A 12697-nucleotide genomic window follows, 5' to 3' on the forward strand; every position below is an offset into this window, starting at 1 on the left:
CAGTGATTCTCCAGATGCCAAGCACTGTTGCATGTTCTGGGAACGGAGCAATGAAGACAGCCAGCTAAATCTTCAGCTCTCATAGAGCTTGCATTCTGGAAGTCAGAGGAAAAAACTGGGGTTGGTTAGGGCAAACTCATACTATCTGAAGGATGCCACTGTGGCTATCTCTGGTTATTTGACTGCACCAAGTGGAGACAAAGAAAGGGGCAGAGAAGAGAGAAAAAGTAGGAAAGAGAAGCTGCAAAAAATCCAGTCCTACTAGAATCCAGAAATGGATCTGGCTTTGTTAAAATTAAGTGTCTATACACCACTTAGGTAGTATTCCAGTTAAGAACACAAAACCTGTATGGAATCATGAGGAAACATCAGACAAAAGCAAAATGAGAAATACTCTTTTTGTTTGTTTTAATGTAATACAAGGAAGGCTGAGGACAATTTTCAGATTAAAGGAGATTAAAGAGACATGAGAAATAAATACAGTACCTAATATTAGACTTCATCCTGTGTGGGGGTGGGAGTGTGTGGAGATTGCTATAAAGTTCATTATTGGGTCAGTGGATAAAATTGGAATGCAGGGGATAAACTTAAGTTATATAAGAGGATTCCCCTATTCTTAGAAAAATACAGAGAGAGAAGATGGGAGGAGAGAGGGAGAGAACAAATGATAAAGCATATGGAGCAAAATGTTAGCCATAGACGTATTTGAGTAAAGGAGATAATGTGTTCTTTGTATTATTCTTGCCACTTTTCCGAATAAGTTCGTGTGCGCGTGCGTGTCCCGGGGACACAGGCTCTAAGCCCAGAGAAATTGCTCAATTGGTGCATGAGCGTGAATGAATCCCTTCCCCTCTCTAGCCCTCTTTTTCTAGTCCAGATGGTTTCTAAGATTCTTTCTGGCTCTGGCAATCAATGTCCCAAGACTCAGGACTCCTATTTCCTGACAGGGCTTTGGAAAGATGGCCCTATCTGCTTCTCTCAAGGTTTCTCAGCCCACGAGTTATCTCCTCACAACTTTCTCCAGGGTGCCCACCTATCTCCCTTCATCAGCCGTAATCTTGGCCCGGCCTATCCCTGCCACCACCAGCCAAATCCCCAGCCACTCTTTTCGGAGGCCCTACGGCCCACCTCCTGACAGGTTCCTACACCCATTCAGGACTGGCACGTGTATTTAACCCCAAGGAACTACAGCCCCCAATAGGCTTTGCGACAACCCTTCGTCAGTTCCCACCAAAGAGGAAAGGCTTTTCAGCGCGGGCCAGACACTGAACGGCTTTTTGGGAATTGTAGTTCATTTGCGAAGATCCGACTGCGAGGATAAGGCCACAAGCCGCCCTTCCCAGAATGCACAGCGCTCCTTCTCACCAATCGGAGGCCCGAATCTTGGAAGGGGGCGGGGAAGAGAAGGAGCTGCCCAGCGCATGCGTGGTTTGTGTGGCTGGGGAATTCATGTGGAGGTCAGAGTGGAAGCCGGTGAGAACTGAGGTACAGTTTGGAGCGACGTCCGACGTCTCTGCAGCTCCCTTCTGTGTTCCCATTCGCAATTGGGGCGGGCGGGGTGTGTGCGTTGGTCTGCCTCGCGTCGGAGGGGGAGAGGCGGTGAGCCTGGGACGAGCCCGGGGTTGCTTCGAGTCAGGAAGATGTGTATGGGGGCGGGGTGAGGAATAATCCAGAAGCTATTGGAAATGGAAAGGCCGAGGGGTCCGGAGTGGGTGCCCTGGCCTCGGGTAAGGAACGCTGAAGTGCACCGGGAGAAATCACGGAAGCCTCGGGTCTGGGAGGGAAGAAGGAAAGATTTCAAGTGGAGACGACGCTGGGGCGGGGCATTAAAAAGTTCAGTGCGGGAGTTGGTTCTAGGTTCTAGTTAGGTCAGTGGTGCTCCCGCCCACCCCGCCTCAGCCCCGCCCTCCCACCTCTTCCAGGGTTCTCCCTTGCAGTGCAGCTATGGAGAGAGCCTGTTTGCCCCGTTGGCTTTGCTTGTATCTTAGTCCCAGGATGTCGCCCACCTCCTGCTTCCATAATAACTGGTTATTCTTAATAGCTGATGGTGGAGAAGTTCCTGCTAGACTTGGACCTTCAGGTTCTAATCCTGGTTCCACCATGGAATGGCTGTGTGGTCTTTGGCTCCTCTTGTAACCTTGCTGTGTGCCTCAGTCTCCTCCTCTGTAAGAACCTGCTTCATAGGGGTTGGTGTGAGGATTAAGTAATTGCCCTTAGAGGACTGCCTCCTGGAATAAAAGCTAGCTGTTAGTGTTACTTTTGCTGTTGGAATCACCATGTAGCGCATTCTTTGAGTTACTTTTCCAAACCAGAATTGTCCAGAACCAACCACACAGCCTTCATCTTGGGGGCCTGCTTGTCCAGCAAATGGAAGGGTGGTTTAGTGTGGTGCGGAGTTCTCTGTGTGTATCCAGCCCATGCCTCATTCCCGTTATTGAATCAGGTGCCCCAGACTCCTTTTCCTTAGTGGTAGAAAAAGAAGAGAGAAGTGGAAATTTTTTAAAAGCTGAAGAATTGACACTACACTTTACCAAGCTGTAAAGTTACTTATTAGGGGGTCCTTCATTGCATGATTTAGAGCTCTCATAAGTGGGTAAAGAAATAGCCAGAGTGAGAAGTGACTATGTTGTCTCAGAGAGGGCTTTCTCTTTGAATTTTGGGATCATGTTTTGTTTTGTTTTTATTCCCATAGGTGTGAGTGGGTCCAGCTGAAGGAGACATGGCTGCCAAAGTGTTTGAGTCCATCGGCAAGTTCGGCCTGGCCTTAGCCGTTGCAGGAGGAGTAGTGAACTCTGCCTTGTATAATGGTGAGGCACGGGGCGGGGGGGTCACTGCCCTTTGCTGGAGGAGTCCCATTGATCTGCACAACCCATGCGACACTCGTGGGGACAGCCACTGTCTGTGAATGTATTTGTTGGTTGGTTTTTTTAAAGATTTTTTATTTATTTGACAGAGATCACAAGTAGGCAGAGAGGCAGGCAGAGAGAGAGGAGGAAGCAGACTCCCTGCCGAGCAGAGAGCCCGATGCGGGGCTCGATCCCAGGACCCCAGGATCATGACCTGAGCTGAAGGCAGAGGCTTTAACCCACTGAGCCACCCAGATGCCCCTGTGCATGTGTTTGTAACCAAAAGGGTCACCTGCTGCCATCCCATACCATGTGGTTGCCTTGTCAGTCGAGCCTCCGTCCGTCCTTGTAGCCATAGGTTCTGTCAGAGCCTTCCTTGCCAAAGAGCCTCCCAGCCTGCTTGTTAATTAAACATTCCCCGTTGCTCTTGTTGGTTTGAGGTAATGCCGCAACTGTGTCGGGATCTCACTGGCTAGCTGCAAAGGAGAGCTCATCTGTTCCCTTCTGCCTCCATATGGAGTAACTCAGCAAGGGCTTTAGCTCTGGTGCTTTTACCCAAGCAGGAGCTTTTGCTCTGCTGCACATGGGTCATTCCAGACAAAATAACTTCAAGGTGCATTGCCCAGCTTTTAACAGCATGGCAGCGGCTTAAGCCGACTTTCCTTCCAACTTTCTTGTGTGATCTTGGGCAAGCTATTTCCCCTTCCAGAGGGCTCAGCTGCTTCTCTGATCGAGTGGTAGGACCGAACTGGTTTATCTTCCAGCTCTGGTAGTCTCTGGCTCTCATGGTTGGATAGCAGCAGTAAATGGACCTACCTCATGTGTGACTGGCAAGAGAAGGATTGCATTGAGAGTGAAGATATTTGGAGCAACTCTAAAGTCCAGTAAGGCAGAGACAGAGAGCCCCTGATGAGAAAAGCTTACTTGGTTTAAACGGCATAGCTCTGTGCTCTGATCTTTGTAGCCACTCCGCACAACTAGATCGTAATCACTGGCACTGATTTCCTTCTGAATCAAAAGAACAGCTCTGTTAACCCTTACAACCTGAGAGAAACCCAAGTTCTCAGAAAGAGCAGGACCTTCCAAATTTTAGGATTTCCACAGTTAGGGCGTTGCTTCTGGGAACACTGGCTTCAGTTGGAACCAGGATGGAATGTAGTAAGAGTGAAGACCTTGGTGAGTTTTAGGAAGAAGTTTTGGGAGTTGATTTCCTGAACATGTGTTGGGGGATGGGATAGTTAATCAGAAAATCAGCATTAAGTTGTTTCAAAGAGAAAGGATGTTGAAGAACAACTCCTCTTACCAGAGTCCTTGGGAAGACACTAGGATGGGAGGGGACTGCTGAGTTCTGTGGCTATTTAGAAGCTGCTATGGCCCAGAAGTGTGGGAAGACAGAGCAGGAGAGGGGAGACTTAATAATAGAAAGCACCAAGGTACTTTCACAGATAGCCTTTTGGTTAAAAGGTGAAGGAATTTTTCTTTTCTTTTCTTTTCTTTTCTTTTCTTTTCTTTTTTAAAGATGTTATTTATTTGAGAGAGAGAGATCACAAGCAGGGGGGGAAGGGTAGAGGGAGAAGCAGACTATCTGCTGAGCAGGGAGCCCGATCGAGACTTAATCCCAGGACCCTGGGATCATGACCTGAGCCAGGCAGATGCTTAACGACGGAGCGACCCAGGTGCCCCTGAAGGGATTTTGCCGACTTGTCATTATCCTTCATTCCTAGTGGATGCTGGGCACAGAGCTGTCATCTTTGACCGGTTCCGTGGAGTCCAGGACATTGTGGTAGGAGAAGGGACTCACTTTCTCATCCCCTGGGTACAGAAGCCTATTATCTTTGATTGCCGCTCTCGGCCACGTAATGTGCCAGTGATCACCGGTAGCAAAGGTGAGTCTTGCCTGTGGGCCACATAAAAGAGGGTGTGCGGGAAGGTTACCGTAGGATTCCGAAGAAGCTGAACCTCCCCTAATAAGAATTCCTTGCATATTTTTCCTGGAGAATTTTAACGTAGATTCATAGAAATATGTACCCAAGGTGGACACACAGACAGCTATACGGATTTAGAGAAATACACAAAGGTCTATTTCAAAAGTTGTGTAGTGCTCGTTTTATTTATTTATTTAAAAAAAAAAAGATTTTATTTATTTATTTGACAGACAGAGATCACAAGTAGGCAGAGAGGCAGGCAGAGAGAGAGGGCAAGCAGGCTCCCCGCTGAGCAGAGAGTCTGATGTGGGACTCGATCCCAGGACCCCGAGACCATGACCCGAGCCAAAGGCAGAGGCTTCACCCCACTGAGCCACCCAGGTACCCCAGTGCTCCAGTTTTAAATCTAAAAGTGCCTTTGCTTCCTCGGTCATCCCTTCCCATTTCTCGTTCCCCGCAGTGACTGTGTAACCGGGCTGCAGCCATTCTGTGCGCCTTCACAGCCCACTTACCCTTTGCCTTGTGCTCCGAGGCCTCTGTTGCCAGCAGTGCTGGCCTCACACTGGTACTTACCTCTTTTTTTTTTTTTTTTTTTAAAGAGAGGGAGAGAGAGAATCTTAAGCAGGCTCCATGCCCAGCATGGATCCCAAGCCAACCCTCCTTCCCAGGACCCTGAGATCATGACCTGAGCCGAAATAAGTTGCTCAAGCAACTGCACCATGCTAGGGCCCCTTGCACTGCTATCTCGTAGGCAGTGGCCTGAGTCCCTGAGAGCAGTCCCTTGGCTGACGTGCCCCTGGATTGCCAGGGAGCCCAGAACGAACTATCTCCGTTCTCCCGCCAGCGTGCAGAGAGAAATGCACATAGCAGGCGGTGGCCCAGCTGTGACTGCGCTGCAAGAGGCAAGGGTCGTGTGGATGTTGGTTTATTATCTCGGGAACATTTGATGCCTTCAGTGCTGTTCCCCGACAGATGTGTGCTTACTGGGACCGTCCAGGTTTTGTGTTGGGTCGCAGGGTGGGGAGGGTTCAAAGATAACTGAAGTGGGGGCCTCAGGGAGCTCAGTCCCCCTAGGGCTGTAGACGTGAATGGGGAATGGGCAGTTAGAGTGAGCAGAGGGAGTCTTAGAGTCAAGGGTGTGGGGCGGATGGGAGCAGAGAAGAGAATGACCAGCCCCACGGGTAGCTGCGCAGGCACCTGGGAGAAACTGGGTTTGGGCTGGGACTGCCCTGCGACTCAGGCAGAGGCGGGGAGGGATAAGCTGGCATTGAGCAACCGGCTGGTCAGGGGTCTGGCTGGCCTCCCACAGGAGCTCAAAGGTGGGGTGGGGTTAATCGAGAAAAATAAAATTTTAACTTAGGAGCGTAGTTCTAAGCTTCCCGCCTCTTTAGCGGTGCTTTCTCTGCCATTGTATAGCCGTTATGAGGACACGTTAGTTACTCATCTTCAGAACTGTTGGTAGGCAATTCTGGATCCGGAACTAGCAGGCGTACATTTCCTGCTTCTCTGCTGCCTGATTTGGGACTAGCCCATAGGCACTTGGTCTCCGTCATGGACGACCGCAAGCACACTGACCGCGCTTCAGCTTCAAGCAGGCCTGGCTCATGGGGGGAAGTTGTAACTCCTGTCATGTGCCCTCCGCTCCTTTGCCTGGGCCAAGTCGTGAGAGGCGGGCTCCAGATGAGTCTGATGGCCCCTTCTAGCTGTTGCGTGTTTGACACGGTGCTCCTTCACTTCCCTGCGGCATTCCAGGAAGGCAGATGGAATCACCCCCATTCTGACAGGCATGGAAATAAGCCGAGATCAGTTGAGGCTCGTTGAGGTCACATCATTAGTAAACAGCAAGGTAGGATGGCAGCCCAGACCTTCGGACAGCTGGTCCAACCAGAGTGGACTGTTTCTGCTGGACCCGTGATGACCTCCAAGGCATCCTTCTGACAGGGGCCTTGGAAAGGCTTCACCAGAAAATTCTTGCCATTGGCCTGTTTTCTTAGAACATTCGCTGTTTCAAACACCGCCTGGTACCTCTCAGACACGGAAGCTGGACTGCATCTATCAGGGCATTGGGGACTTAACGAAAAGCTGTTGTCACCACAAGCCTTTAGGAATTCCTAGCTCTGCTGCTTGGCTGGGTTCTGTACCGAGGAAGCTATGCCCAGGGCTCCTGCCCTCTAGGGTCCTAACAGCAGCAACTTTACTTACAAATCACAGCAGATTGAGGGTAGGAGAGGTCCTCTAGAAGGCCACTGTGGTTGTTATTTGTAACTCCAGCGTCTGCCCCCTGCCCTCAGATTTACAGAACGTCAACATCACCCTGCGCATCCTCTTCCGGCCCGTTGCCAGCCAGCTTCCCCGCATCTTTACCAGCATCGGGGAGGACTACGATGAGCGCGTGCTGCCATCCATCACCACAGAGATCCTCAAGTCCGTTGTGGTGAGTGACAGGGCTGCGGCCTGGAGCCCGGCCCCTAAGAGATGGCAAGGGGGCAGGAAGAGAGTGGCACTGGGTGTGTTGGGATGTGGCCAGTAGTTGTCCTGGCCTCTCTGCTTCCTCGTCATCCTGACCAGCTCCTCTACCCTCCTTTGGAACCAGGCTCGCTTTGATGCTGGCGAACTGATCACTCAGAGAGAGCTGGTGTCCAGGCAGGTGAGCGATGACCTTACGGAGCGAGCAGCGACCTTCGGGCTCATCCTGGACGACGTGTCCTTGGTAATCTCTGCGGGGAGCTGTTGGAAAGGGGCTGTGGTTCTTTTTCGGGGGCTTGGCTCCATTTCTGGGTGGACGCTGTTGATCCTGCCTTTCACTTCCATAGATGTGAGACTCGAAAATGCAGAACCTTCTTGACTATGAGGCAGTCTCCTTGGCTTTGTTTTCAGATGAGGCTTCTTTTGCTCCCCTCTGCCACACCCATTTTTCTTCTGACTTCCAGTCCTACCCGACCTAGGGTCCCTAAACACTAGATTTTCCACTTTCCCAATGCTGAGTGTTCCCTGGAGCTCACTAGGAATCAGTGTCTGGCTAGTCCTGTTTGACATAGGAAGAAACCACCTGATGAGGCTAGAGAGGGCTCAGAGAGTCTTTGTCCCAGTGCAGTCCTCCAGCCTGACCCTCGGGAATTTCCTGACACTTAGGGTCTGAAGCTCCGTGAAGTGAGTTCTGGGAACCCTCGGTGAAAGGTGATAGAGTGTGAATGAGTGGTTCTGCTCCCCAAAGCCTAGTTGGGGGGGGGGCAAGGGACATCTCTGAGGTGTGAGCTAGCCTCTGGAGACTGTATAGTGTGTATATTTATAGGACATTGAATGCCGTAACTCAGACAGAACACAGTACAGGCCGGATAGCGTTTCAGATCAAGGAGGGAGGGGAAGAGGTCGTGTTTCTAGATTCTCTGGGAAAAATCACTTGGAGTGATTTGTTCGTGTAGCAAGGTGGAGTGTTTCCTGTTCACTCTCCTGTGCATCGCAGGAGAAAGGCACCATTTCCCGCCCAACATCTGTGCAGCTGTTTAAACAGCCGCGCTCCATGAGGTGCAGAACAGACACCCAACACCCACCCAGGTCCACCTTGGCAGCAGTCACGGGTGGCAGAAGGGCCTGCGGGCTCCCTCTGCTGGCAGAAGGCTAGGCTGCAGCCGCTCTGCTCCTCCCGGGAGAGCAGTTCCTCCGACTGCTCTCCCCACTCGCTGTGAACCCGAACACCTCGGCTGTGAGAAAACGCTAAGTAAAAACCTAAGGAGAAGCTTGGCATTTCGCTAGGCTTTAACCACATACTCCATTCTGGGGAACTGTGGGCTGACCGCAAGAAACCGTATCTAAGAGGTGTGAGAAGAAAATTAGATTTCATGGGGAATTTGCTGCCCTCACCTGGCCTTTTCAGAAAGAAACTTTATTCCATAATTACACATCTCATTTTTCATTTCTCGGGACTGTATTTTCCTCCCCACTTTGAACCCGAGTCCAAAAATGGAAGAGGCGAGCTAGAACAGCTGCAGTTTAAGAGCGAGGCGTGTTGAAAGTTGTGGAAGACAGTGGGACTAGGATTGACTCCTGAGAAGTTTTGGGCTGCTTATGTTGTGTGGTTTTTTTGTTTTTTTTTTTTTTTTTTTAAAGCTGAGTTTGGGAGGTGGGGGAGGAGAGGAGGCAAATAGATTTTGATAGCAAAACCAGTGCCACTCTTCCCTGCATTCTTCCATTTTAATGTAAAGTTGGATAAAGGAGTAAGTTGCTCTAGAGCAGGCGTCAGGAGTTGAGCTCTGTCCCGTTTCCGCTGTCACTGCAGACCGTCGCCTCATCTAGGTCTTAGTGATAACGTGTCAGTGGGGAAGGTGTGCGGGTAGTCAGAGTTGTAAACCCTCACCCTAAGCAATAGCTTTCCCTGCCTTCTCTCTTAAACCCTTTACCAGAAGCACTCACATCAGGAATAATACCATGATTTTCGTTCCACTGTCCTATGTCCTCTTCCTGTTTCACGGTGGGGCTGCCGTGAGAAAGGAGTGGACTGGTTAAGCCATAAGCAGAGAGCATCACGCCCTCGAATCCCTGAGAACCAGCTGCATCCTTCCCTCTCAGGGGCTCAGTTTTCCATCTGGCCTCTCCGGGGGCTCAGAACGGGCCATCAAAGGACCTTGGATGAGCCCTAGTTGGAGGTGGGGGTCCGAGAACCCACAGTCTCCTCCCCTGGGGAGGTGGTCAGTTGAGCCGGTACCTTCCGGGGCCCACGGGCCATTTTCTGCCAGAGCGCTCCACGCTGCAGGCGACAGAGTGACGTGCGGGCACTGTGGAGGCAGCCCAGGCTTCTGGGCTGTGAGCTCAGTCTGGACGCGGATGTGGAGGTGGAAGGGTGTTCTGGCCTCCAGAGGCCTCCAGCTGCTAGAGCCATTCCTGGCCTCTTCCTTCCCGTGGCCGGGCGGTCGGGGGGCCTCACGGCGGCGCTGCCGGAGCAATTACACAGCCTCATCTCGCGCGCACTCTCTCCCCTTAGACGCATCTGACCTTCGGGAAGGAGTTCACAGAAGCAGTGGAAGCCAAACAGGTGGCTCAGCAGGAAGCAGAGAGGGCCAGGTTTGTGGTGGAAAAGGTGAGCGTTCAACCAGATGGCAGGAGCCTCTCTCCCCTCTCTCCTGTGCTCAGCCTCCCCGTTTGCTGGGTGGCCTGGAAATCCATCATCTGTCATCTCTCCTTCCGGGATCATCGGAAGGGGATTGAAAGAACCATCCTCCTGCAATTGGTTCCAGAGTCTTTGGGGGCTAGTCAGGGATATGTGGAGTTATGTTCCGAAATCACTGAAGGGTCATTTTTCTTCCACTTCCCTAAGATCAAAAACACTCTCCTGCAAATAAAAATGTTTTCTCCTGGAATATTTTCAGCTTCCCTGCAAAGTCATTTTTAACCATGGTCACGCAGTGAAAGCTGACAGCAAAAAGGATCAAACGTTGTGCCAGATGCACTATCGTCACTGGGTTTTTTCAAGCCCTAAATCCATCCAGATGTGGCGGAGCGTGCTGGGACACGCTGTATTTGCACAGCAGCCTGGTCTTCTGGTCTTTGCAAAAGTGTTATTTCTTGTTGTTCCCTCTTCCCACTGCTAGTTTTTCTCGGGTTAGTCCTCATCCAAGAACCCTTGGTCCTCTGAAGCAGAGAAAAGAGCGATATATGGGCGGCCAACATTTAATTTTAGGGAAGGTGAACTCTTTGTGGGCTGGGACTTCCTTGCTTCCCTCCCCCCGAGCCTACAACATGTCGAAGATCTTACTTGGGAATACTTAGTAGATGCTCACTTAATATTTGTTGGTACCTTCCTCCCATGACTGAGTCGTGCATCACACATAGAGATCATCCTGTTGATGTGGGCAGGGAGAGCCTAGAGATCTCATTCTGTCACCTGGGTTCCTGGTCAGGAACCAGCTTAGCCCAGGGGCAGCTCAGGGGTGGGGCATCCCATGTACTTGCAACTCCTGCTTAGCTGCTGTTTCCTTAGGTATGTTAGAGGAATGTCACCTGGACTTGGGACAGGAGGGATAGTCGAGCGAGCCTGCGGTTGGCTTCTACATTTTCTTTCTCTCCTGTTTTCCTTGGTTTGGATCCTCCTGACTCAGAGTAAGGCGGCTGGGCGGAATTGCTGTTAACATTAACAAGGACTTTGAAATAAGACAGTTATGCAGCCGACAGAGATGTGTCGCCAGGAAGACGAGAAGTGGGCAGTGTGCTGCAGGAGAGAGGAGGGTTGGGTGGATAGTGTTTGTTGAGCCTGTCTGGTGGAGATGGAGGTAGATTCCCAGAGTTCCCTCGGGAGCCAGTGAGGGTGTGTAGCCTGGTCCTTCAAGGCCACTGGATGGCAGGCAGCACCCTAAGGTGTGATCTTGGTCTCCCCCCACCTCCACTGTCTTAGGCTGAGCAGCAGAAGAAGGCGGCCATTATCTCCGCCGAGGGCGACTCCAAGGCCGCTGAGCTGATTGCCAACTCGCTCGCCACCGCAGGCGACGGCCTCATCGAGCTGCGCAAGCTGGAGGCCGCTGAGGACATCGCGTACCAGCTCTCGCGCTCCCGGAACATCACCTACCTGCCAGCTGGGCAGTCCGTGCTCCTGCAGCTGCCCCAGTGAGGCCCAGCCGCCCTGAGCACTCTCCGCACCGCCGTCCGTCTGCCCCCGCCCCAGAAATCACTGTGAAATTTCATGATTGGCTTAAAGTGAAGGAAATAAAAGTGAAATCACTTCAGATCTCTAATTATCAGATGGAGCTTTTTCATTCTTCCCATTTCCATCCACTTTTTGATCCACCTCCCTCCCCCAAGTTGCCAAGTGCCTACGCAGCCCGGGGCCCGCTGGTGCTTGGGCCTAGGCACCGGCGGTCGGCAGGAGATCAGCGGGGCTGCGGTGCTTCGGGCTGGGAGCACTTGGAGCCGCCAGTCTGTCCTTTAGGCGACATGGGGGGAAGTTGGCACACGCAGCTGTACGGAGAGCACGGGTCTCCATGTGTCCCAGCGGTTTCTCCACAGACCCAGCTGAAGAGCTGCCGCGCAGGGTCAGAGAGGAAGTCATCTGTCTCTTACCAGAAGGCTGATTCTCTTTAACTGCGGGGCCAGCGGAAGCAGGTGTGAACAGCAGGGCACAGACCAGAGACTCTGCCCTCGGGAAGGTGGGTGGCCCTGACGTGCTCCCTAACCAGGGGCCGGCCACTGGGATGGACTTGGAGAGCGAGCAAGCAGGCCTGGACGGAGACGTGAGTCCTGTTGAAGACTTCCTCTCCACCCCCCACCTCGGAGTCTCAGAACACCCGATGGAATTCCAGCTTGAAGGATCGCATCCTGCTGAGTCTGAACATGCCTGCCAAAGACGTGTGCGTCCCGCATTCCTGGCTCCGTTCAGAGACTGCGCTTCCAGGAGGCTCTGTGTGCTCGCAAGGAAATGGTCATGGGAAGAAAACAAATGTGTGTAAACTGCTGTCAATAAATGACACCCAGAACCTTCCAGCTCAGTCTTATGGGTTTGCTTTTTTGTTTGTGGGAGCTGTGGGCTCAGAACAGAGCATTCTAGCAGTTTCCATGTGCACATGTTTGCATCGCCAGCTAGGACAATCTCCAGCAAGGCAGAGAATGCTTTAGTTTTAGAAAATCTAGCTTTGTGCTGTGTTCTAGATCCTCCCCAGCCTGAAATGAATTTCCACTACGTGTGGCTTTGGGGACCACGCAGAAGGGGGCGAGCGGCACGGGGTACACGTGCAGTTCAGTGCCCGCGAGTTCAATGTTCCGTAAATGGCTTCAGGTGTCTGTGGTGGGTTTATATGGCTTACTCTGTTTTGCCTTGTTTTAGAAATGACTTGGCATTTGAAGGGGCGAACTTGGTGCATTTTGGATGATGGGGAGGGAAAGCAGACCCACCACTGAGAAATGGACCAGTCTCCCACCGAAAATCCTTCCAGGAGCAAGACA

General features: G+C 51.7%; 1 protein-coding gene across 1 annotated transcript; it reads left to right on the forward strand.

Moving 5' to 3' along the window:
* The first annotated feature begins 1403 nt into the window (after positions 1–1403).
* PHB1 (prohibitin 1) lies at positions 1404–12238 on the forward strand. The gene is made up of 7 exons (XM_045986383.1): positions 1404–1485; positions 2693–2807; positions 4571–4732; positions 7063–7205; positions 7365–7481; positions 9750–9845; positions 11157–12238. Exons 2-7 carry the CDS (start codon positions 2720–2722, stop codon positions 11367–11369), a joined length of 819 nt encoding a protein of 272 aa, XP_045842339.1. The 5' UTR covers positions 1404–1485; positions 2693–2719; the 3' UTR covers positions 11370–12238.
* The last annotated feature ends 459 nt before the right edge of the window (positions 12239–12697 follow it).

This window comes from Meles meles, chromosome 18, assembly GCF_922984935.1.
Source record: "Meles meles chromosome 18, mMelMel3.1 paternal haplotype, whole genome shotgun sequence".
In the NCBI taxonomy this organism is placed as follows: Eukaryota; Metazoa; Chordata; class Mammalia; order Carnivora; family Mustelidae; genus Meles; species Meles meles.